Consider the following 26,134-nt stretch of genomic DNA (forward strand, 5'->3'; position numbering starts at 1 on the left):
ACTCAATTTCCATCCTCATTTGAAGCAAAATGAGTGCCTCATTTGCTGTCATCCATTACAAAAGAAGAAGGAATTGTTATATAAATGCTATATGAAGCTTATTCCATAGTCACTGCAAGACTATAGCGGATGTTCTCCATCTGTGCCGAGACTATACTGCCACCATTTGTTGCAAGGGCGTTACTACCTCTGTTGTGCAGTTTCTTCTTACTGTTGTGGAAAAGTATAAAGTAATTTCCAAAATGTATCTTTAAGTGTCTTAATCTAATCAAAGCAAACAACTTCCTTTACTTCAGAGAAAAACTGCTAACATGTTTTCTCATTGACGCTGGTATTACTCTGTTGCACACTCTGTACACACTTTCTTTCTTTTTATTTCCTTGTGTCATATGTATAAACCAAGGATGTTGCATAACAGAACACAGTGGCCCAACAACTATGCATGCTTCCATCTACTCAATAGCTTTCCGGATCATCATGGTCATTACTGGTCATTACTGTGACCAGCTTCACAGGATGCAGCGCGTCACAAAACAGCACTACTCCTACATTTGCTCATTGACCATCAACTCTGCTGGATTCAGAAGATGAAAGCGTGTGTGAGTGTCAGGGATGGTGAGCTCATACAACACTGTGCTGGGGTGAGCATTGTCTGGCAGGGAGGACTCTTCATTATGACTCATCTCTACTAAACACCCACCACCTTTCTTTACTGTGCAAAGCTTCCCTTTGTGCTGCTGAGTGTGTCTCATCCTGCACTTGAGAGATGAGCACTGGGTCTCATCCTTTTGAGCACTAGGCCCACAACACAAGGATGTCAGACTGCTGTGCAGGTCTGTAGACAATTGTTACAAAAGATGAGCATGAAATTAATTAGATAGGCCTGTGCAGCTTTTTAAGAGTGATCAATAGATAAAAAATGGAGACAATTTTGTATTGTTGCAAATCTTGAGTAATCTTCCGTATCACTGCATCAGACAGGTTTACAAATCAGTGAAAGATAATCGCAGTGTGCTTGTTTTCCCACTGTTTGCATTGTGCCCCACTTATCTATCTTGGACTTGAGACCTGGCCTATGGATCTGTGTATGCTGTAAGTTCTTAAACATGAATCACTGGTTGAAAAGGTAGATGGATGAACAATTCTCTAGCTTTACATTGTGCTTCTTCAGTTCCATAGAAGTTCTGTGGGAGACCCATAGAATATAGAACCTAAAAAAAATCATAAATCAAATCATTAAATGAAATATTCATACCGTTTGGTTACATAGCAACAAGAAAAGTTTGCATGGAAATTGAGCAATACTTTATTTTATGGGTCCATGAAGTTTCCTGGAAAGATCTAATTTGTTGCTAATCCCAGGTGAAATGGCAATGCTCAATTAACATACTTCCTATTAATGAATTATTTATAATTAATTGCTTGTGTAATCTAGAGAGTATTTCAGTCAGTGCAGAGCAGGTCAGTTGAACACGGGCAAACAATTAAAAAAGATATTAAGAAATCATTTTCCAATAATAAATGAGTAATGGCAAATTTACTTGGGTTTAAATGCAGCAGTTCAAGGAGAAATCTATCTTCCCTATAGTTGGTACCAAATTACTTCAGTTGACAAATTCTGCTGCATGAGCACAGCTGCAAATATCCAGGGTATATAAATCACAGTGTGCAGAGCTCCCTGCACATAACTCCTGCAGTTCTTACCGTTTGCCGCCTGGGAGCAGTGCATGTATCAGAGGTGCTTGTCTCTGCCATGGTCTCCACGCCCATATAAGACGTTTACCTCAAATTTCCGCATTTTGAGATACAACAAAGTTTTCTTTGCCTTGTTGCAGTTGCACTTCGTAACGTCAGAGAATAGAATGTCAAGAATTCTTCTTAGAGCAAACCTAAGGAGGTGCGTCGCCTCACAGATTAGAATGGCATCTGATCAGGTAACGCTAAACTGTGGTGGACAAATGCCTTTCTGAATGTTAGCATTAGCTTGCTTATATCAGCATAGTAACTTTATGTGATATCGGACGAAGTTAGCCAGGCTATCTAGTTGCTAACTTGTACAGTCAGGGATCAAGTTGTTGTGCAGGTTCATTGATGACTATTCTGTATGCATGTTGCTTATGGCCCCAATGTAACGTTAGCAATGTTGCTAATCATCCATTCTGAACTAAAACGCCCTTAGCAGTATGTTGTTGTTTTTTTAATTTTCGTTTGATTGATTTGATCGAGGTGGAAAGTTGGAATAATCATTTAAAAGTTGTTGAAACCTTGACAGCATTCAGATGCTGCTAAAGACGGTAATGAATCAGGAATAAAATCCAACTAAATATTATTAATATAGATATATAATAAATGAATGGAGCATAAACTTTTACTTGTTATTTTAAGTTGAAGTTGCACTAGATATAGATTTTGAATGCAGGACTTTCACTTGTAAATAATTATTTCTTTCATTGTATCGCTAATTTGACTTAAAAGTTAAAGATCTGAGGATCTCCTCCACAACTTGTGACACAGACAGAATGTACTTTTTTTCCCCCCAAAGTCTTTATTGAACGATGCAGAACAGGGACATATCGGTAGACACACGTCTGCAAGGGCGATACATAGATTTAGTAGTAGTTATAGATTTGTAATTTATAGTACAGCAAAAAAAAAAAAAAGTGCTTTATAAGTCTTTCAGAAGAGTGATGGAGTTGCTGTCACAGAGATTAAGGATTGCATAATATTTTTTACATCAATTGAGAAGAGTCTAAATTTACACTGTATGATGTATACATTTCCCTAACAGATTTAGGACAGACAGCCATCACTTGTTCTATTGTTAGTATGAGTGGATAGAATAGGTATTTATATGATCCATACTGGTAACCTGACCTGTGTGTGTGTGTGTGTGTGTATATGTGTGTGTGTGTGTGTGTGTGTGTGTGTGTGTGTGTGTGTGTGTGTATATGTATGTGTATATATATAATGTGTGTATATATATATTGTGTGTGTGTGTATATATATATATTTTATTACTTTTATATTTGCACTCTTTATATTTTTCATTCTAACCACCTTTTATTGCAACTGTGGTGCAGCCATTTCCCCTCGAGATAAATACAGTGTTATCTTAACAATAACATGTATTCAGAGCAATTAAATTAGTTGACAAGCAACTAACAAAGAAACGTCTGAACAACAGTTTTTTGGGTACCAGCAGTACATAAACAGGTGCATTGTTTGTGTTTTTGGTTTACACAATTAGCAAATTGGAGAAATACCTTTTTATATTTACTTTATTTGTTACATAGGTACACATTATGCAACATTTTCTTTACAAACATAAGAAGGTTAAATGTGTTGTTGTTGTTTTTTTTATCTAAAAAACAAAGAAAATTCTGTTGACCACCAGAAGACAGTCTTAGAAAAATAGCTACTGTACTTAAATGTGAATTTTGACAATTCCCTCTTCCTATTCCAGCTTGGCGAGCTGGGAAAGGGAGCAGGCAAAGGTGGAGGTGGAGGAGGTTCTGTGAGAGAGGCAGGGGGTGCATTTGGAAAGCGAGGAGCAGTAGAGGAGGAGCGGTACTTCAGGTGAGAAGCATGCCATTATATTAGTAATCGCACTGTTGAAAGCTCATGCATGTATCCTTGGATTTCCACAGGATTTTAACCCAGTTTCTCTTCACTTTGTTTTTGCCTGCAGGCAGAAGGAGAAGGAGCAGATGGAGGCACTGAGGAAGCATCACGCAGAGGAGATTGATCACCACAAGAAAGAGATTGAGCGCCTACAGAAGGAGATTGACCGCCACAAGGGCAAAATCAGAAAGCTGATACACGATGACTGAAGCTGGGAAGACTGTTATCATTTCTCCTTCTGGCCATCTGATTGCCAAGTCAATCATTATCTGATATTCATTGATTTATTGCTGACATCATGAATACCAATAAATAAATTAAATTTTTCACATTTCATGTAAGCTTTTGAACATGTGTGACTCTTTGCATTCCTCTCTTGTTTATCGTTAAAATGTCAGTTGTAGAGTATTCTTTGAGTAACTGAGTTTGTTAGGGAAATGAGGCTGATTCTGTAGTGGTTGGATAGTTGATGATGAGCGCTCGTTTTCCTTCACTGCCCGCTCAGGTTTTATGTTGTAGCCACTTAGCTGGGATGTAACTATCTCCTCGAGCTTTGTTAGTATGAAATCAAAGCTTCTTTTCTACCTTGTGTAATGTAAAGATGTATTTCATATCTTTTGTAAGATATGCTTTGGAAGCCGATTGATTTACTTTAAAACATATTGATATGCGTCAGTTCTAGATTATGGTTGTATTGTATTATCAGCTGCGTGTATACCCTGAAAAGGTTACACAGAAGTCAGGCTCAGGCATTACGGTTCTGTTGTGTGGCAGTAAATAGTTGTGGAAATTCGGTTTTGAAGCATGTCTTAACCAATTTTACAAGCCAGAATGCTGCAATTCGCCATGAAAAGAAGAAAAGCCAAACCGAAAACACCCGCCTCAATGCGCGTTTTTTTCTCCACATCTCGCGATGATTGCTGACGGTGGCGTTGTTCGGGCGAGCCGACGACGAGACTGTAGCTGTCTGGAAATTTGTCTCGTGGGTTAGACTCAAACGTATTCTTCATATTTGACATTTATTGTACGTGGGACAAGTTAAACGCTCCGCATTTTAACATACGCCACTGTTAGTGTCCCGAATTAGACTGGTGAGTTTGGCTAACTATCTGTTTGCACCTTTTACGTTGCGTTTGTGTGTGTGAAAGCTGTCTTTCTGCACGGCGAGGCCTTCGTATAAGCTCGTTAGCTAGCCAGCTCAAGATGGAAATGTTAGAGATCCAGTTTGCTCTGAAAATTATAAAATGCATCTTACTTTAGAAAATTGTGTTCGCCCAGTAAGACCCTATGCATGTAACGTTAAATGTGAAAATAAAATGCGTCCATCTCGGTAGCTAGCAATCTGCATGTGAAGGGGGCGGGACGGTGGCTTCTTTAAGTGACCATGTTATGTTACCGTGCAATACCTGCACATTTTCACGTAAATTGCAATTATCTAACAGTATTAAAAAAATTCCTAGGACCGCTAGACGGTTGTTGCGCTTTTTAGTTTGGTTTTAAAGTTACCGGTACATAGGCCATCAACTAAAAGTCAATTTATAGTCATCCGTTTGAAAACAAATAACAAAGATCGTCTTCATTCAAACATACCATCAATTTCGGGTAATGAAATCCCACTATTTGTTGATATGTCCTGATCAAGAAGAATACATTCTTAAGTTGAACTTTTACTGAATAATTGTTATTGTTGGTTTCTATCTATTTTATTACAGGACAATGGCTGCCGCTGAGGTAAACGGTAGCTCTGCCCCGGTTAAGGAGGAAGAAGAGCCCATGGATGTGACAACAACACACACAGAGAACTACCAGACACTTATTGACGCTGGGCTGCCCCAGAAAGTGGCTGAAAGTCTAGATAACATCTTCCAAACGGGTGGGTGATAATTGTTTTGACTCAAAGAGCTATGAAATGTCATATTAACAAACTGTGCTGGAGTATTATGGGTATCTACTGTAGCTGAGCCTAAACACAGTGAACATGCTTTGTAATTGTAGGCTTGGTGGCCTATGTTGACCTAGACGAAAGGGCCATTGATGCACTTCGTGAGTTCAATGAAGAGGGAGCACTTACTGTGCTCCAGCAATTCAAAGAGAGTGACCTGTCCCACGTACAGGTAACCACATGGAGAAATTACATTCTGTTTTGTCTTTGACAGGAGTTTGTTAATGTAGATTATAAATAATATCTCATTTCTTTTTTTTAATGTAGAATAAAAGTGCTTTCCTCTGTGGAGTCATGAAGACTTACAGACAGAGAGAAAAACAAGGAAGTAAAGTACAAGAGTCCACAAAGGGCCCCGATGAGGTGAAAATAAAGGTAAACAAAGTCATGTGATTATTGTTGTATAGAAGGTCCGAGTGAATGTCATATAAACATGGCTCTACAGCCATGCAGATCAGTTAATGTTTTGTGTTTTTCAGGCTCTGTTGGAGCGGACAGGATACACCCTGGATGTCACCACAGGGCAGAGAAAATATGGCGGTCCCCCACCTGAGGATGTGTTCAAAGGAATACAACCAGGGATTGGAACTGAGGTATATCGCTGCCTGTTATGATTTTCAAGGCATGTTAAATTGAGGTAGAAGTATTAGGTCTGTGCTGCAGTATCATTCAAAATCCAGCAGAACATGCTGTATATTGTGCTTTACAAATCCTTACACCCGTTTGTCTCCTCTTCATCAGGTGTTTGTTGGAAAAATCCCAAGGGATTTGTATGAAGATGAGCTGGTGCCACTCTTTGAGTCTGCTGGGGACATCTGGGACCTCAGGCTAATGATGGACCCTCTCTCTGGTCAGAATAGGGGTTACGCCTTCATCACATACTGCAATAAGGATGATGCACAAAAGGCTGTAAAGCTTGTAAGTACAATGGCATGGCATTGGAAAAAACATATCAAACCATATAACAACTGAATTAGTTTAAAAGGAAAACTCTGACATTTTGAAAATAGTCTGACTTGAAGTATTACCTTAAAGACGTATAAAATAGAATTGAAGCTTCAAATTGCTTAAAGCTTGACGTTGGTGTTGATTCACAGTTAATTTCACATCCTTTTTTGGCCTCAATTTGATTTTCAGTGTGATAACCATGAAATCCGCCCTGGCAAGTACTTGGGAGTGTGTATATCTGTTGCAAACAATCGCCTGTTTGTTGGATCAATTCCAAAGAACAAGACAAGGGAGAGTATATTGGAAGACTTTGGCAAAGTTACAGGTCAGTTTCAAAAGCACAGAGGTAGATTTGTGTCAGAAACTCATTACAACTAATCCTAAGTCATGAAGGATGATAGACATGACAACTGTTTTAGAAGTTAGAGATGTTATTGTTTTATCTCACAGAGGGTCTCCAAGAGGTTATATTGTACCACCAGCCAGATGACAAGAAGAAGAACCGTGGCTTCTGTTTCCTGGAGTACGAGGATCACAAGTCTGCAGCACAGGCTCGCCGCCGCCTAATGAGTGGCAAGGTCAAAGTGTGGGGGAACCCAGTCACTGTAGAGTGGGCTGACCCTGTTGCTGAGCCAGACCCGGAGGTCATGGCTAAGGTTAGTCTCGTATCTTTCTCTCTAAAACACAAACGTGCACTGTTCTACAGGATAACACACCTGTTTCTTGTCTTCATAGGTCAAGGTGCTTTTTGTAAGAAAGCTGGCCACAGCAGTGACGGAGGAGCTCCTTGAAAAAACCTTCTCTCAGTTTGGAAAGCTGGAGCGAGTGAAGAAATTAAAAGACTATGCTTTTGTCCATTTTGAAGAAAGGGATGCTGCCGTAAAGGTGGGGTTTTCATGCTTTGGACAAGATGTTTTGCATGTCTGATGATTCTGTACATGTTACAGTACTTGATTGTTTTGTTTGGTTAGGCAATGGATGAGATGAACGGGAAGGAGCTAGGAGGAGAGGAAATTGAGATAGTCCTGGCAAAGCCCCCAGACAAGAAGAGGAAAGAGCGCCAAGCAGCTCGGCAGACCACCAGGAATACAGGGTGAGGGACAGAGACGTGTCTTGTCAACTGGCCGACTAGTTTACTCAAAAGGAATTAATTAAATGTAACACTATCCTCTCCTCTGCAGGTATGATGACTACTACTACTACCCACCTCCACGCATGCCGCCACCAGGCAGAGGCAGGGGTCGTGGTGGCCGAGGGGGCTATGCCTATCCACCAGATTACTATGGATATGATGACTACTATGATGACTACTATGGCTACGACTATCATGACTACCGTGGTGGCTATGAAGACCCTTACTACGGCTACGAAGATGTGTACAGCATGAGGGGCCGTGGTACTCGTCCTAGCAGGGGGGGGCCTCCTCCACCTAGAGCTCGTGGAGCGCCCCCGACACGAGGCCGGGGGGGCTACGCCCAAAGAGGGCCGCCCCTTGGTGGTCCAAGGGGCGGCCGAGGAGGGCGGGGAGCCCCTTTCCAGCCGCAGAGGGGTCGCGGTCCTCGCGGGGCCAGGGGCAATCGTGGTGGTAACGTCGGTGGAAAGAGGAAGGCAGACGTGTTTAACCAGCCTGACTCCAAGCGCCGCCAGACCAACAACCAACAGAACTGGGGGTCCCAGCCCATCGCCCAGCAGCCCCTGCAGCAAGGGGCCGACTATTCCGGTAACTATGGTTACAGTAATGACACCATGGAGTTTTCACAGGATTCTTATGGGCAGCAGTGGAAGTAGATGCACCCAAAGGTATTTGGCAAAGTGATAACAAAAAAAGAGAAAAACAACAATTTAAAAACCAGGAGATTGGCCACAATTTTTTGATTGACTTTTTATTCTTCACCCCTCCATGAAAATAAATAAATCTGTATATATCTCAGAAAAAAACGGACAGACCCCAGAATTGGCTCGAGATGATTGGCTGGAAAGCCTATTGGCTGAAGAAGTGACCGTAACCGTTGTGGTGAATCATTTCTTACTTCTACGGTTACATTGGGACTTGTGTCGTTAAAACAAACACACAAAACACTTTTATTGTTACATTTTGTTCCTGATTCTTTTAAAGCCAACAATGAACATTTACAAAAAAGTGGACATTCATTCTCAAAAGTCTAAGGACATTAAATAATGATATTGCCTTGCAGGAAGTTTTTGACCATGCCCCTTTCCTCCTTCCCCTTCTTGTACTCCCTTTATTTGTGGTTTCTCATAGTTGCTTAGGGACTTGCTTGTAAATAAATGCATATGGTTAGAGCTTCATACTTTCATTTTTTGCAATGGTGGAGAAAAGAATCCACAGGAAGGAAGAAATCAAGTTTTGTAATGTTCAAAGTGTATGCCTAGCATTTCTAGAGGTAGACAAATTGTGTTGTTTTTTTAAAACTGATACCATAACTTCCTATGTTTTCTTTGAACTTGCCCAATAGAATTTGGTTTGGCTTACCTTAAGAGCCATAGCAGTTTGTTCTGATGTTCTTTGTATTTATAACTTTTACGTTTGTTCCGTTTCAATAAAACTCAGCTGAGCATCAGTCAATTGTCAGATACTCAAATTCAGTGTTGTCATTCAGTATTTGATTTTCACCTCAATTATCTTATTTGGATGAAGATCTTTTCCAAGTCAATTTTTTGCCTCAAAGGATAATTACAAAAGACTGAAATTGCGCAGGAGAATTTGAAAGGTGTTTGGTTGATAACAGGATTTTAACCCTTTATTTTTCAGTGCATGTAACATCAGATTACAGTCATTTCCTGCACTCTGAATTTATATAGTGAATATCACAATTTTGCACTGCAATTTTGACTTCTTGCGATTACTTGAGATTGTACCTGTCTTTCACAATTTGTGTGCACAGGTAAACACTGTATGCTTTAGTAACCTTCAGCCTACCCTCACTAAATGCTGTTCTCTGCCATTAATGAAGACAAAGAAAACACTGAGAACTTCATACAATTAATTAATCCTTGTGGAAATTGTGGATGCCCAATGAGCTATTACTAAAATGTTGTTAAATTAGTGCAGTCCTTTTACTTTACACTTTTACCTCTTCAGAGCCAGACAGAGAAACATTTTTGGGATGCAGCCACGGAAATGCATTTCTTGGGCAGAGGCATTGAAATGTGCAGAGATTTGAGGATTTTGTGCTGTAGTATTATGGGATGTAGTATAATAGTGCAGTAGAAGTAATTTAGTTGAAAACATGCATTTCACAGGTGTAAATTTCCTGTGCTTTGTAACCCCAAAGGGTTTTTTTAATTTATTTTTTATACCTTTTATAACATAAATGCTGTTTTATTAAGGCAGGTTGACATTTACTGAAGCATATACTGTGTATGCCTGTTAACACACACTACAAGCACAATCTTGGATAATGGTGAAATGTCACTTGCACTGGTATGGTCCTGATACTGACACCCTTACAATGAATGGATTTGTACTTGTATGCTGAGTTGTCTCCAATTAATTTTTTTTTATTTCCAAAATCGGCACATCATCTCAACCATCTGTGCCCTCCTTTTCGAAGACACCAAGGATCTGACCATCCAAAGGGTTAAAATTCTAAAACGGGCCTTCTGCCATAGCAAGCGACCACCTGTCAGAATTTGTTTACCGTAGAAAAGTGTTATTAGCATCTGCCTTTTGGTACCATGGTATCATTGTATTTTGTTTCATGTGTCTGTCCTCTTATTCCAACCTGCCTAGGTGGAGAAACATTGAGAGCGGCACCACTAGAATGAGGAACTCACCTGAACGGTACTCGAGGGTGAGCTAGCCTTGCACAGAGTACTGTCTCCTCTCCTGTAGTTAATTGTAATCACTGGAGAAATACTAGCCATAATTATACTTTGTTCTTTTATTGTTTACTCACTAATATACTGTACTTTGAATCAAGCTTTTTTTTTTTATTCAGTATGAGTGATTTTCCCCCCCCCCCCAGGCTATGAAGAACACAAGTCACTAAAGTTGACTGAAGAGTCATTGGAAATATTAAAATTGTGTTTACAGCATTTTTCTAAGGATTAGAATTTATATACAATAATATTTAATATTAAGCCAAATGAAAAGTCATGCACAATATTAAGAGCCAAATGGCTGTTTCTTTGGACTGGAATATACAGCCAGAAGGCAGACAGTCATGGATTTGGTAAGCGCTATAAACCTCAAACCCCTGCGAACTCCTGTTGCATGTCTTGGCTCACTGCACCAAAATCACCTCAGCTGTCTGCACACATTCTGTGAATGGAGGGTGGTGGTGGACATTTCCCCTCCTTCACCGCTAGAGGTAGCAGTTCCACACCAGCGCGACTAGTGATCCATTCATTGTTCCTTTATCCAACGCTGCATTTATTGGCCTTTTTCTTAGCTGGAAAGGTGGTAATTAATACGTAGATATTAACTAGAGGGGCTGTTGTTCAATTTGATTCGAATAGCAGTGGGGATACTGAATGAAATACTGATGAAATTGGCTGATGTCGGAACAATGGCTGTGCCTCAAAACAGATGTCTGTACCCTGTAAGGCCACAAGATGGCAGTAGATGGGTTACAGTATTTATGTTGCACAGGTAAGACCGAAACAGGGAGCACAGTATTATAGTACAAAGCCAATTCTATCAATTGACACACATTTTGGTTTGTATTGAAGTGCCATCAAATGCTGGAGTTTCCTTTTTACAGTTTCTCATATTAGAACTGTCTTTATATGTTGCCTCTTGTCACCAGGCAGTAAAGGAGCTGCCCGCATCCATGTGAATGAGTTTACACAAATGGAAGCGACTGATTGGTAAGATTGTTCATTATCTGTACTAATGCTCAGAAAGTCTCAACCTGTTTCTATTTTAAAGTTTTAGTTATATTTTAGAACATATTTGATATCCCAGTTGTGTCTTTATGGCCTCTTTACCTCCCAGAGCCAATACGTTCTGTAAGTTGGTTTTCAGAACAATAACTCAGCATAGATAAAATAGCATAGATATATTGGATCATATTAAAGACGATACAGTCTCTTTGGTCATGTTGATGCTTAGAAACTTATTGACCAGGATTTGTTAACATGCTCTCGTCTGTGTGGCCCTTTTCTAGCTCTGAATCAGGAGACTCTTCTCCACAAGCTGCGAGCCAGACTCATCACAGGAGAGATGAATGAACTACTTACTGGACCGTAGTACACTTGAGGTCCAGTACTCATGAGAACAGTAGCTGGCTCAGCAGATGAGAGCAGGTGAGAGAAATAATTGTGGATTAGTGCAGCTACTCTTGTATTGGAGAAAGTTGTGGCTTGTGTGATTTGTATTGCTTAGACCAACTTCTTGGTCTCAATTAATGTCAATGTCACATTCAAATTTAAATAGATTTAATTTATGATCATAACCACTTACAACACTATGTAGTACAGTGTTAAGAACTGGTAACTAATGGTTAATGCCTTTTCACTTACTGCAGAAGCGTAGGAGGATACAGTTGATGGACATGATCCAGCACTCCATCCAGCAGACGGCTGCTTCCTTATCCAGCTTGAATAATAATGTAAAGGGAAATGATCTTTTGCAGTTCATTGTTCAATAAATTTTATTACCCAAGTAAATGTGTGTTTGTGTATGCATATTTTGTTTCTTTATTTTTATATTAACATGGACCTAGTGATTTTTCATTTACAAACATGAAGGAGGGTCTGGCTACTTCACATAGCTTTCGGGATGGGAGGAAAACGTGCTCTGGTTTAATGGCATTTCTTTAAACCAATCAGAATCGTCATGGGCGGTGCTAAACTCCGCACAGAGCCGCTGCGAAATAGTCCTGCGAGAGAAAACTCAGATTGGACAGATAGTCTAGCTAGCTGTCTCAATTTACCATGCAGAGATCTGAGGAGTCCTCAAAAATCCACCGAATTTAAAATTCCAATGCAAAGAAAGCGGAAGGAAATGGAAAATACATGCATCCAGCGGAATTTCCTGCGGCCCGGAGCAATCCCAGAAGTGGGACGCGAAGGATATAGCCTACTTGGGACCTAACACTGGAAGTCATTCTAAATTTTGTGCAACATCATGGAGTTTATTATTAAGTTCAGTAGTGGTTCGTACAGTAAATGATGAACATGTCTCTTACTGAAAACTTCACCAGTCAAATGGACCACTGTAACTGTCAGTGGTCTACCTGTGCAAATCGTGTTTACTGCAGTGCTACATAACTGTGGTGAAGTACTTTAACTTTAAAATGTACTTTAATTGCTGAGCAGTCGAGCATGCATTGTTTGAGCTAAATGTTGTTGCAATCGAAGGGGCTTTGGTTTGGTTTGCTTTGGCAGATTTAATGAGTAAAGGATGTTCACAACATGAATGCACAAAACTTTACAGGAAATGTATTGGCTGGCTACGACATGGTGCTGCTAGATGCTGCTTAAAGTTGTAATTTCTGCCAGAGAAGCCCATTGCAAAGCTGTACTGGTTTGTCTCGAAATGAAATGGGTGGATGTTTTCTTATTGCCAGACCTATCACCACAGCGCTGTACAGTGGCGGAGTATAGACTGGCTACACTTACCTAATCTGGCTAACGCTCTGGCTTGTTTTCTTTAAACCTATACCGTCCTGGGCGGCTTGTCTCAGCCGATGGATGCAGCGACGGTGCCCTTGCAAAATGGATAGCGGAAAGGGGGGCATTATCTCGGCAATGTACATCCTTGAGCCCTGTGGATCGATCAATAGGTGAACTTGTCGACATTTCTTGGTTAAATCGAAAATGAATCTGCTCTGTCAAATTTAATTGATTAATATCACAAGTGCTGGGCGACCTCTAGCTCACCCAGTAAGAGCGTGCGCCCCGTGTAGACTGCGGTCTGGGTTCGAATCCGACCTGGGGCCCTTTGCTGCGTGTCATCACCCATCTCTTTACCACCTTTCCTATCTATCCACTGTCACTCTGAAATAAAGAGACAAAAGCCCCCAAAAAATAAAAATATTACAAGTGCAGACTTCTTGAGCATGATAACCATAGATGACAGACACTATCCTGCATTTTCTCCATAACCATGAAATAAAATATAACGTCATGAGCCATGCTCAAGTCGAAGCCGGGGTTCTCGACTTTTTAAAATAAGGCAAGCTATATTTTTAATTGAGGGACATATACGTCGGATTCTATTCTTAATTCTCCTTCCTCAGTACAGGTAACTTGATATTTGTTTTTGAGCATTTCTGCGCGATCTAACTGTTTCATATTTTTATAGCCATTCTAACATAATTGTATTTTTATTGATTCCAGTTTAAATTGAATTATGGACGTAAACTTAAGCATAAAGATTTTGATATGCCTGCGCCGATAAACTTTTTTTTAAAATAAGGGGCATGGTCACGTGATGCTACTACGTCACGTGTAAACCAGTGGGAAGATGGCGGCCGCCGGAGGAGAGGCTTCTACCGAGAGTGTGTCGGATGAATTATTTCAAAACTTTTACACGGAGGTACGATAATAATTTTGTGAATGTATGTGTTTTGAAAGTGTCGGCCGCTCTCCGTACATCGGCTGAAGTCGATTACTCAACAGTTCTCGTGTTTGTCACCTATCAGGCCTCGCAGACATGAACATCAGCTAACGACAAGAAGCTAACGTTAACTAAGATGTTTTGTGAGCGGCTTCGTCCTTCCAGTATTATCAAGACACCTCCAAAGATCGTCTATGTTTTTAGTTTATTTTTCTCAACTACCACAAGTCACTTAATCTAAATCACAGTTGGATAAATATGAATTATTCCCAAGGCAGGTGCTGTGCGCCTTTTTATCTAGCAGCTTTTCTAAATTGCAGTGCAGTGTAACCACACTTTGACCAGTTACATCATAGTTTATATCAAACGCATGAGGTCAGGCTTCCAGAAAAGATGCAGAGCAACTGTTTCATCACATTGTACTCCTGAATGTTGGCTGTACTCGTACATCAACAGTAGAAAGTAAGTAAAATGTATTTATAAAGCGCTTTTCACAGATAAAATCACAAACAAGGACATTCAACATACAAGAGAACATAATACATATTAAAACGATACATTAAAATTATATAACACATAAAGTGCAGACAGGTCAACCAAACGCCTGTCGAAAAGGGAAGGTCTATCTGATTTTTAGAGAGTCCACAGGAACAACAGACCGTAAGGGTGGAGGCACAACATTTCAAAGCTTAGGTGCTACGGGCTAAAAAAGATCGATCAGCGTGGGTCTTAAGACGGATGCATGAAACAGACAGCAAAATTAACATAATAGACCTAAAAGAGCGAGCAAGCGAATGTGAGTGAAGTAGTTCAGCCACGTATGCAGGTGCCTGACCGTGCAAGGCTCTATATGTAAGCGTGAGACACTCTTGTGCGACAGAGAGCCAGTGTAGAGACTTAAGAACAGGGCTAATGTGAGGCTGTCTATTTGACCTAGTGAGTAGACTTGCAGCAGCATTCTGGATTAACTGAAGACGATCAAGAGCCGACATACTAAGTGAAGAAAGTAGTATTAAGAGCATCACCAGAAAGTGCAGCTTCAGATGGATGTTGCAATTCATGCTTGTATTATGGTAAACAATGCTTCATTTTGAAAGTTTTCATGGTCCTTGTGTCTTTTTGACAGGTAAAGCAGATTGAGAAGAGAGACTCTGTGTTAACCTCCAAGCAGCAAATTGACAGACTGCTCAGACCGGGCTCATCCTACTTCAATCTCAATCCCTTTGAGGTAAGTGTACCATCAATTAGGTACTTTCATCATTGATGTTTTTTGATTAATTATTTTGTTAGTTTAATAAATGTCAAAAATTATTTACTAGACCCAAAAAGTAAGTCTGATCAACAGACAAATAACGTTGTGTATTGATTTATAATGTAAAAAATGTAAACAATCTTTCCTTAATAAATGACTAACATGATTGATCGATGTAATGAAATTAAGTGAAATTGAAATAAATTCTTGACTTAATTGGTCAGAAATTCTCATTTCATTACTAGTGTTTTCTCTTACATAATGTTGCAGCAGTGTGTATTTCCCCCAAAAAAAAGGAATAAGAGAAAAAGGGAGGAACTCCACCTGTCAAAAACGGCAAAAGAATTATCTCGTGTTGATCTTTTGGGTGATTTTTATTTACAATCTCAATAGGCTGACACATCTGCTGTCATCAAGCCCTCATCAGAGTATGAGCCACCATTACTCTCATAACAACTTGATTCCAGCAAATTATTAATCTTATATTGACACTTTGGTTAAGATACCTATGTAGAATAAACTGACCAATGTTGACATAATTTTCAGGTGCTGCAAATTGATCCAGAGGCAACATCTGATGAATTGAAGAAAAGATTTCGGGCGGTAAGCGATTTAAAAACAAAAACAAAAAAAAAAACATTTCAGTGGTCTCCCCTGCAAAGATGTTACTTGCCATTGGTCGTAGTGATAGTGTAATTATGTTTTTTTTTCTGTCTTAATTCCTAATATTTGGTCTCTTTAACTGTGCAGTTGTCCATTTTGGTCCATCCAGACAAAAATCAGGGTGATCCAGAGAGAGCACAGAAAGCCTTTGAAGGTAAATTCCTTACCTCACGTTGTAAGTTATACATTGGCTGTCGTTAATCTGATGAACTCGTGTCATGTTGCCCAATTTTTTTCATTTCAATTTTATTTATAGTATCAAATCATAACAGGAGTTATCTCAAGACACTTTACAGATAGAGTATGTGTAGACCACACTCTATAATTTACAAAGACCCAACAATTCCAGTAATTCCCCAAAGATAATAGATAAATAATTAAAGATAATAGAACTATGACAAGAAATAGTAGTTGTAGTAGTTCATGGTGTAGCAGGACGTAGCAGGGTACTGTAGAGCGTAGCAGGGCCCAGTCTCTTCTTTTGTATGATGTTAACAAACACAGTGAGATAGTACATTCAGCTCCTGCCTTTTGCATGCTACCAGTAGATGAAAAGGAAACCCATACGTTTAATTTCACCTGCGTGCCTCACTGTTCTAGCTGTGGACAAGGCATACAAACTCCTACTGGAACCAGAACAGAGGAAGAGAGCCTTAGATGTGATCCATGCAGGACAGGAATATGTGGAACATAATGTGAGTGTTCAACAAGTTCCCTTACCGTTCAAACATTCAAGGCATTTCGCCTCCATGTTACTCAGCTCTCCTGATCTGTGCTTGTTTGGTTAAAGGTTTAATTATCTGCCTTGCTGTGCTCCCAACAGGTAAAGGAGAAAAGGAAACAGCTGAAGAAGGATGGGAAGCCATTGGATGTGGAGGAGGATGACCCTGAAGTGGTAAGTAAAAGTTATTGGTAAAAAATCTCACCTAAATCAAGATTACATTGTAAGGAGAGATATACGTATATACTGTGTGTGTGTGTGTGTGTATATATATATATATATATATATATATATATGCAATAATAACAAGCAAATTCCTTTTAATGCCACTAATTATTTTGATGTGCAAATAATGCAGACGTGTTCTGTGATTTGGGTCTTGGGCCGCTCTGTAGGAAATCAGTAAGCAATGTGGCAGTAACATTGTGGATGGCTAGCAGAAACAAACCTTGAGCAGTAATGGATAAAGAAATTGGTCTTTTAAATGGCAAGTTCAGTTTCAAACCCTTTTCAGATGGTTCTCTCGACAAAACTAAAGTTATTTTGCATACACTGTTGATTTGAATTGATTTACCACTGGAGTACGTTGAGTCTCAAATACTACTTGCTGGCTAAGCATAAGGCTGATGCAGAGAACCCTCCTCCCCCTTGCCAAAGGCAGGCCACGTTGGATAATATGTCATGTGGTCATATGTGTTCATCTGCTGTTGCTTGATGAGCTTGAGTTTGCCATATTATGCTTTCAAGATTCAAAATCCTTTTATTACAGTTTTTCTTAATTGCTTTGATGTCAACAGCAGCAGTCAAGTCAAACTCCACATTTTCAAAACAGTTAACACACAGGCCAAAACAGTGGACCTCATGGTCAAAAGAAACATTTTGTTTGCAAAAGGCTCTAACCGTGCCAAAACATTTAAAATATGCAACAAAAGAAAATTTTGCCTTCAAACAACACAACTTGCAAACAAGTGTATGAGCTCTTCCAATCAACCATTACACAGTGGACTACAAACTACAGCACTCAGTATGAATCAGTGCACCATTGCTTGTCATTGTAGCCTATTACTGTACGTAGCTTTCATGCTGGTGCCATTTGTTGACAAATTTGCCTTCTTGCAAAGAATTGGATCCAGAATCAGAAATGCTTTGATGCAAATTTTATTGATTCCATTGATTCTTATTTTCAAACTGTGGCTGAAAACTGAAATACTGTAAATATTACACAAAATACATGTAAACCAAACCAAAATAAAATCTATTAAAGTATAAGAAATAAAAAAAATAAAAATTAAAAAAAATCTATTACAATAAAGTATAAACATCTATTACTGTAGAGTATAAGAAGTAGACACTATTGCTACTCTTGACGCTGGGGCCACATGGCCTAACCCTGCAGACTGATTGCTAGTTGAAGATGTGTGTGAAGGAGCGTCAAACAGGTGCTTCAGTGATGTCATACTGATGTAGGTAGTTTCTAATAGTTAGGAACATATGGTTTCTGTTTGGTTACCGTAGCTAAAACAATGGAGTTTGGACTGCTTGAATGACATCCTTGTTAACTCTTCTGCAAAAGAGTGGGGAAAATGTGTCAATCCAATGAGAAAGGGTTAACACATTTGCAAGAGGTGTCTTCTGCTCTGCTGAGACAGTGATGATGAAAACCGAGTTGATCCCAGTTTCTTTAAGCAGGTCAAAGCAATCAAGAAAAACTGTAATCCCACAAGGGATAGGGGGCATATTTTTTGAGCATACAGTACCTTCGAGGTTATTCTGGAGAATATTCTAGACACTATTTTTCATTGTTTCGGAATGGTGCAATAATAATATTTGCATAAAGCAAGCACATTTTTCCACTCCCATGTTGATAAGAGCATTACAGCAACTACAATTACTTTCTTTTGACATACTATACTATGACTTTTTTAAAACATTTTTTCAACATACTAATGACTTTTTTTTTTATCACATACTATACTATGACTTTCTTATGACATACTATGACTTTTTAAATACTTTTTTAGGACATACTATACTATGACTTTTTTGGTGACATACTATATTATGACTTACCATACTATTCCTTTTTCATGACTTTCTTATGCGGATACTAGAACTTTTTAATGGCATACTATACTATAACTTTTTATGGCACACAATACTATGACTTATTTTGGATTTGAACCTGTGACCACGGCATTGAGGTAAGCCTCTATGTATGGGCGCGTGCTCTACCAGTTGATCTACCCATGCATCCTATTTTCATAATTTTTAATGACTTTTTGTGATTTTTGGCATAATATACTATGACTTTTTGTGACTTTTATTCAACAAACTATATACTATGACTTTTTTTATTTCGACTGACTTTTTATGACTTTTCGCCATTCTATACTATGACTTTTTTCAACATTATATTGTGACTTTTTTTGGACATGCTAAACCAGGACTTTTTTCGACATGCTATAATAGGACTTTTATGACTTTTTTCCACATATTATATTGTGACTCTTTTGGACATCCTATACTATGACTTTTTATGACACACTATACTATGACTAAGGTCGGATTTGAACCTGGAGGACTAAGCCTCTATGGATGGGCTACCCAAGCGTCCTATACTTCGACTTTTTAATTACATTTTTAGGACGTACTACACCTGCGACCACGGCATTGAGGTAAGCCTCTATGTAAGCGCATGCTCTACCAGTTGATCTACCCAAGCGTATGACTTTTTTGACTTTTGTCGACATGCTCTACTATGACTTTTTTTTACGACATACTATAATATGAATTCTTTTGAAACTTTTTCGACATACTATACTATTACTTTTTATAACTTAGGTCGGATTTGAACCTGTAACCACTGGCACGTGCTCTACCAGGTAAGTTACCCAAGCGTCCTTACTTTGACTTTTTAATGACTTTCAAGACATACTCTACTATGACTTTATATGACATAATATACTATGACTTAGGTCGGATTTGAGCCTGCGACCACTGCGTTGAGGTAATTCTCTATGGGCGCGTGCTCTACCAGTTGAGCTACCCAAGCATTCTATACCGTGACTTTCAATAACGTACTAAACTGACTTTTTCGACATGCTATGTTTTCGACATACTACCGTTTTTGACTTTTTTTTGACATACTTTGACTTTTTGTGACTTTTATTTTATTTTTCGACACACTATACTATGACTTTTTTTTTTAATGTACTGTACTATGACCTTTAATTTTTTTAATTCTACAACATACTGACTTTTTTGACATGCTATACTATAACTTTAAAAAAAGACATACTATGACTTTCTAATGACATAATATACCATGACTTTAACGTACTATACCAGTCGTGCATTTGGCAATCGGATCACCTCCTACTGTTCATTTAGTTAATAAGTAGCTGTTGTTTGAATTGAGGACACATTGCTATTAAACAGATAGTATAAATGTTTTTAAAAAAAAAACGTTTACACTTTTTGAAATGTATCTATACACTGAACTTTAAGATTATTTAAAACCTTTAATCTAAATTAAGTTCTAACATCAATAATAATGAAATAATGAAAAAAGTGCTAAACAGAATAAATTAATAAAAACAAATACCAAGTGAGGTAATACAAATATTGTAATAGTGGAATGTGTTTATTTACCCATAAACTGTTCACAATAATCAAATTCAGATAAGTAGGTTTATTACTTAGTTTTTCTTTGACACTAAGACCAAGTTGTCCATCTTTTCCAGTTTAAACAAGCCGTGTACAAACAGACCATGAAGTTGTTCGCAGAGCTTGAAATCAAGAGGAAGGAAAGGGAAGCAAAGGACATGCATGAAAGGTAAATGATGGACAGTATGTTTACAACCTGGTTTTTGTGCAATTGTTACCTGCCTTCACCTCTTTCTTTAAATGTACAAATCTTGTAAGTTGTGATGATTAATTTGATGATTATCTGATCAAAATGTTATCAGATTTCACTACATGAATTACATTCTAAATGGTTTTTATTTATTTTCTCTTAATTTACCAGGAAAAGGGCACGAGAGGAAGAAATTGAGGCAGCAGAGAAAGCAAAGCGGGATAGAGAATGGCAGAAAAACTTTGAGGTGCGTTTCTTCATGACTCTGGTTACTTACTTATAAATTGCTTTTGGGATTTCTTAAATTAACTATTTTTTGTAACACATTTGTCAGGAAACAAGAGATGGGCGAGTGGACAGTTGGAGGACTTTCCAGGCTAAAGGCAAAAAGAGCAAGGAGAAAAAGAATCGGTCCTTCCTCAAGCCCCCAAAAGTCAAGATGGAACAGAGGGAATGATGCTGTAAAATGGGACTTTTAGAATAAACCTACAGTTATAAAATCCCCCAGCTTCCCCATTCTAGGTCATCATCTCGTCGTCTGCAGTCAACTGTGAAGTCATTATTGCACAGTCATCGGGCTACTCATCGTACGACAACGTCCTCATCCTGACCCTGACAAACGTAGTTTTGTACCTGGTTTTCTAATGTACATATTTGTGATCTGGACCCAGAGATCATACCGGCCTTGTGTGAGATAGAGAAATGATGCATCTTCCCCTTCTGTAACTGACGAGAAAAATGTGATGTCATTGTTCTTTTTGTTCTTTTTAACTAAATAAAGCTTGGTCTTAACAAGCCTACCTTACAGTGGTCTACAAAGCTGAGTCTAAACCTTGCACAAAAGTTAAATATGTTGGTAGGTATGGCTAGATTTTGGGGGGAAGACAGTATGTGGTATTACTGCTTTTGATGATCTGGTTGTAATTATAGACACTTCACAAGCCAATACAATAGTGATCGGATACACACAACCTTGAAATATGTGGCGAGATCGGAGCAGAAAAGGAACATAATTCTGGACCGTCCAATGTGCAGAAATATATAACTATACAGTACAAATGCAGGTTTTTCATTTTAGTGTCTTAGTTCTGCATGTCTTAAATGTATTCAGTAAAATATTGTCAATAAAAACACCTAATTGGTGTTTGTTGCACATCATTTCCTATTTATGTTGAATAAAATCCTTTAACCTGGATCAATAAAATTGTAGTTATTCAAGCTATAGAGAGATGCTCAATTTTATAACCCTCATATTTCACAACAAGTAGATTGGAATTGTACAGACTGATGGGTACAATCTGCAAAACAACTCAAGGAATCAAGAACATGCAATCACCTTTCTAAAAAAAAAGAAAAAAAATCTAAAGAAATGAAGACAGTAAGCCAAATATGTTTGGCTTTTTCTTGAGTTAAAAAAAAGGTGTTAGCCTCTGTTATATTCAATACAAATCACCTTTTGTCTCTCAAGCATGAGGATCATTTAAACGGTCTGATTGTCCTTTAATATTAGGTCTCACATGACTTTGCACTGATCTCCACTGACAGGAGGAGATCCATTGCTGCCTCCCAGCAGTCCGTCCAGACTGAGGCCTTGGAAAGCTCCGAAGAAGGAATCGTCCTTCACTGGGGCTGGTTTTCTGGCAGTGGGGCGCTGCTGCATGTGAAAGAGGGTGAAGTATGGATTTGTATGTCAAAAAGTTATAGTACGTCATAAAAAGTCAATAGTATGAATGTCATAGTAAAGTATAATAAAATAGTCATAGTAATAGTATGCGGTTATATTTTATTGTTCACTCAATTACCCTTGGGAGGCAGTGGTGGCTCCTGAAGTAAGTCCCCCTGACCGTCCTTTCTGCGTTCTTCTTAGCCAGTATGTCTTGCTGTCGTTTCCTTTGGCAAACAGCACAGAGCAACATTAGACAACACGTGGACAAGCAGCTTATTCATGTGAGGAACAGCCTTAGCCTCATTAGGCCAAGTCTGTCTGACCAAGAGTCTCAGCTGGATACCAGGACATTAACTCCATACTTTCAATTCTTAATCAGATATCACACTGTCAGAGAAGTATGAACACAATTCTTAAAAAAAAAAAAAAAAAGTAAAAAAATCCATCATTGGATGACAAAATATTACTATGACAGACTAGAAGGCCTGCTTTAGAGCTGATGACTGTAAGAAAAATGTCTGATTTATTTGCCATTAATGAATGAGTTATACATAGAAATGAAATTGTTACCCTACCTTTCTCTCTTTAGTTCAGCCTGGTATATTCTGAGCCAGGAGTCCGGGACTTTCTGGCTGTTGCAGGGAAGGCTTCTCCTCCTACTGACACTCTTCCTGCGGGTGAAGCTGCTCCTGCGGACAGACTGGCTGCTCCTGCGGACAGACTGGCTGCTCCTGCGGACAGACTGGCTGCTCCTGCGGACAGACTGGCTGCCCTTGGCTCCTCTGTTGGTGGAGGGTTTCTTTTTTGAAACACAGCTGGTGAACTGCTTCAGAGGAGCACCCAGTGAAATTAGGGAATCCATTTCAAGAGCTGTCTTGTGTCGATGTCGTTTGTTTGGTGTAGCAGATGGGGTTTCCTAGGCTCTGTGACCGCACACAGGATTATACACCGATGTCTTGACTCTTCCGAAGTCCAGGACAAAACTCAGCGTTGTTGCTCTTCTAATTTAAAGAATGAAGCTTTTATCTGCAAATACAAATAACAATTATGCCCACTGATATCAGAATGTATTAACATTTTCTCATGTTGCCTTCATTTCTTATCTTGTCTTATCAATTAAGAAAAAGCACCAGAACCTCATTTACCTAAATTTAAAGTTAGAGCACCTTAAGTATACTTTGTTTCTGTGCAAATGAACACAATACACTGTACATGCCTTAAAGAAACAATGGGACTCACCAGCCAGTAGTATCTCCTGTAGACACAATCAGGTGATAGTATGAAAGCTGTAAAGTGTAGAATCCATTTGTTGCATTGCTTCCAGTACTTCAGTGTATGCACATGTAAACACCTCTGCTCTGTTGCCGTCTGCTCTTATGGGGATTTGACTGATGACCTCGCTCGCTGGTCTTCAAACAGGATTAACCAAAGACGTAAGAGTTTATCTCATTAACATGAGAGCAGAGCCAAACAAACCTGCACAGAAAAACAGGTGCTTGTTGACATTTGATCTCTGAAAATAGCTCGTATAAACTTGAAGTTTACAGTTGGGAGCTGGACTTCAAATAGGCTGGTTGGTCTTAGTTCAAAAGTCATAATCTCAATTTCAGTAAAGAGCACATGTATAGTTTGTTTTTCAGAACAGTAACAGCTGATGAGGTCAGTTGGTGACAGACAGACGGAGCATCGACAGACTGAGAAGATGGAAGGTATGTGACGCAGAGAGGATTTTTGTTCTTGTCCCCAAATCCATGAAGCTGCCCATCGACTGAAAACCCTTAGCAACTGAGTAACAGTGAATTGTTAATATACATTTCAAAACTACTGACTTCAATTCTATATTTGCAAATTTCTTATTTACAACAAAGATACAGTGCTGTAAGCACTATAATGTTAAGTCAAACAGCAATCTTATATTATTAATTATATCTGCTCATAAATTATATAATTTCTTCTCTGACCATCAGACAGGATGGGACCACAGTTAAAATACCAACCAACCATAGTGGGCAACTGACCCAGACCATCAACTTCCAGGGCCCCAACATTTCGCCGTTAAATTAGGCACACTTTTAACCAAGTGGTAGTAGTCGTAAATTATTTTAGGAAAAAAGTGAATGGAGGTTAACAAAGCAACGGTACGTTACCGACAGCTTTTACCAGACAAATTGGGCTCAGTATCAACACCTCCAAAACACAAGTGATGTGTGTCAACTCCATCCCCACAGCACCCATCCTTGTTAATGAGGAACCACTTGAGTTTGTGGAAGATCTGGGCAGTCTCATCAGTAAGGACAGTGGGGCATCTAAAGACATTAAAGCAAGGCTGGGAAAGGCTCAGGGTGCCTTCTCCCAACTCCGTCCCATCTGGAGATCAAAACAATACAGCCTGAAAACGAAGATGCTCCTATATAACTGCAATGTCAAGTCTGTTCTGCTGTACGGTTCAGAGAGCTGGCGAGTTGTCAAAACAGACATGAGGAGAATGGACGTGTTCCATAATGGATGCCTCCGACGAATATGCCAGATCTTTTGACCTAATAAGATCTCCAACAATGAACTGTACAAGAAAACGGGAAGCTGGAGCGTCACCAAGGTGATTATGCACAGACGCCTGAGATGGCTAGGACACGTGTTGAGGATGGAGCAGGACCGCATCACAAAAGTCGCCTTAAGATGGACACCACCTGGCAAAAGAAAACCTGAGAGGCCCAAAACCACCTGGCGAGGAACTGTGACACAAGAGTTGGAACAGATGAACCTGTCAACATGCTGCCAGGGACCGAATGCAATGGAGAGTGCTCATTGAAGCCATATGTCCCATAGCGGATGAAGAGGTGTAAGTAAGTACGTTACCGACAGATGGGGAAGCTTTGGTGACGAAGCATCGATACACCTGTTGCAGGCTAGCAGATCTTCTGGGTTCCCCTCGCTTCCTGTCTTGGCAGGGTGACAGCTGAGCTTCGGTTTTGGAAGGAAATGAAAGAGAGATTAGTTTCCAAAAGAAATTAACAAGAAATGAAAGGTAATAGGAAGCATACAATACCTGTACATGATGACCAACAAGAGGACTTACCAACAAAAACAAAAGTAGTTCCAAAATTAAAACTAATATTTAGAGGCAACTTCTACTTCAAGAAGTAAGGGAAAAAAAGACCCATTTTGGAAACAAAATCAGCATGTGAACCTCTAAACCTAGTGGTATACTGGTCTGCACACCTGAGCTACTTTCTAGAAAAACAATGAAGTGACAACTTTCTAAGGTTGTCACTTTGGCAATACAAGTTAACTAATACATTAATTTCCTGCAAGCAATATATTTATCTTTATTCATTTTAAAGACCAATTAATGAGTTCACCTTAAATAGAACAACGTAGACACCATGTTCGACCTTCATTTACACATTTCAGACACGCCTTTGACTTTATGCACATCATCCAGCAGTGGCATTAGTCAGTGAGGTAAGAGATGGACTCAGACACAGTGATGGTATTTAAAGACAGAATGCCTCCCTTTAGCTACCAGAGGCCCAAACTGATACTGAGAGCCAATAAGCCTTTGGTAAGGAGGACTTAACTTTAATTCTACACAATCTTACATATATACAGTTTTATACGCTTTAAATTTTCATACAAAAAAAAACAAGTCATGTACAGGGGGGTGGGGACTATGACCTATTGGAACTCAAAATAAATACAAACAGGAGTTGTGTGTGGCTCATTGGCAACCACTTGGAGCTGTGTGCTTAACCTCAATGGAGAGACTTCGGGTCTGACCAAATCACACATGGGAAAGGCAGTGTTTGTTTTTCTGTGTCTAAAAATATGCAAGAATGTTCCCATGACTAATGCTGAACTACTAAGAAGTCACTGAGCAAAACATTAATATGAACGCGTCACCCACACCATCCCACCCCTACACACACAAACACACACG

At 39.2% G+C, this 26,134-nt stretch overlaps 4 protein-coding genes across 6 annotated transcripts; 3 read left to right on the forward strand and 1 right to left on the reverse strand.

Moving 5' to 3' along the window:
- The first annotated feature begins 1,751 nt into the window (after positions 1-1,751).
- Positions 1,752-3,957, forward strand: LOC144528627 (ATPase inhibitor, mitochondrial-like). The gene is made up of 3 exons (XM_078267331.1): positions 1,752-1,934; positions 3,464-3,576; positions 3,689-3,957. The coding sequence occupies exons 1-3, from the start codon at positions 1,863-1,865 to the stop codon at positions 3,828-3,830; spliced, it is 327 nt and encodes a 108-aa protein (XP_078123457.1). The 5' UTR covers positions 1,752-1,862; the 3' UTR covers positions 3,831-3,957.
- A 584-nt stretch (positions 3,958-4,541) lies between these two features.
- On the forward strand, positions 4,542-12,145 carry LOC144528626 (heterogeneous nuclear ribonucleoprotein R). 2 transcript variants are annotated; one of them, XM_078267330.1, is made up of 15 exons: positions 4,542-4,712; positions 5,334-5,494; positions 5,617-5,735; positions 5,831-5,938; positions 6,043-6,156; positions 6,305-6,481; positions 6,701-6,836; positions 6,962-7,167; positions 7,247-7,396; positions 7,483-7,604; positions 7,693-8,231; positions 10,266-10,326; positions 11,284-11,344; positions 11,644-11,782; positions 12,004-12,145. In XM_078267330.1, exons 2-12 carry the CDS (start codon positions 5,338-5,340, stop codon positions 10,298-10,300), a joined length of 1,863 nt encoding a protein of 620 aa, XP_078123456.1. In that variant the 5' UTR covers positions 4,542-4,712; positions 5,334-5,337; the 3' UTR covers positions 10,301-10,326; positions 11,284-11,344; positions 11,644-11,782; positions 12,004-12,145. The 2 variants fall into 2 exon arrangements, with proteins under 2 accessions (XP_078123456.1, XP_078123455.1); XM_078267329.1 differs by lacking the exons at positions 10,266-10,326; positions 11,284-11,344; positions 11,644-11,782; positions 12,004-12,145 and having other exon boundaries at positions 7,693-8,360.
- Positions 12,146-13,931: 1,786 nt separating this feature from the next.
- On the forward strand, positions 13,932-21,336 carry dnajc8 (DnaJ (Hsp40) homolog, subfamily C, member 8). Its single transcript, XM_078268429.1, has 9 exons — positions 13,932-14,018; positions 15,166-15,267; positions 15,838-15,894; positions 16,042-16,108; positions 16,555-16,649; positions 16,778-16,849; positions 20,419-20,510; positions 20,703-20,778; positions 20,866-21,336. The coding sequence occupies exons 1-9, from the start codon at positions 13,947-13,949 to the stop codon at positions 20,986-20,988; spliced, it is 756 nt and encodes a 251-aa protein (XP_078124555.1). The 5' UTR covers positions 13,932-13,946; the 3' UTR covers positions 20,989-21,336.
- Positions 21,005-26,127, reverse strand: LOC144529373 (uncharacterized). Of its 2 annotated transcripts, XM_078268430.1 has the most exons (5): positions 25,054-26,127; positions 23,437-23,673; positions 22,773-23,223; positions 22,334-22,421; positions 21,005-22,185 (listed from the first exon to the last, which is right to left on the reverse strand). In XM_078268430.1, the coding sequence occupies exons 3-5, from the start codon at positions 23,057-23,059 to the stop codon at positions 22,045-22,047; spliced, it is 516 nt and encodes a 171-aa protein (XP_078124556.1). In that variant the 5' UTR covers positions 23,060-23,223; positions 23,437-23,673; positions 25,054-26,127; the 3' UTR covers positions 21,005-22,044. The 2 variants fall into 2 exon arrangements, with proteins under 2 accessions (XP_078124556.1, XP_078124557.1); XM_078268431.1 differs by having other exon boundaries at positions 21,005-22,182; positions 23,437-26,127.
- Positions 26,128-26,134: the final 7 nt, after the last annotated feature.

This window comes from Sander vitreus, chromosome 14 (assembly GCF_031162955.1).
Source record: "Sander vitreus isolate 19-12246 chromosome 14, sanVit1, whole genome shotgun sequence".
NCBI classification, from domain to species: Eukaryota; Metazoa; Chordata; class Actinopteri; order Perciformes; family Percidae; genus Sander; species Sander vitreus.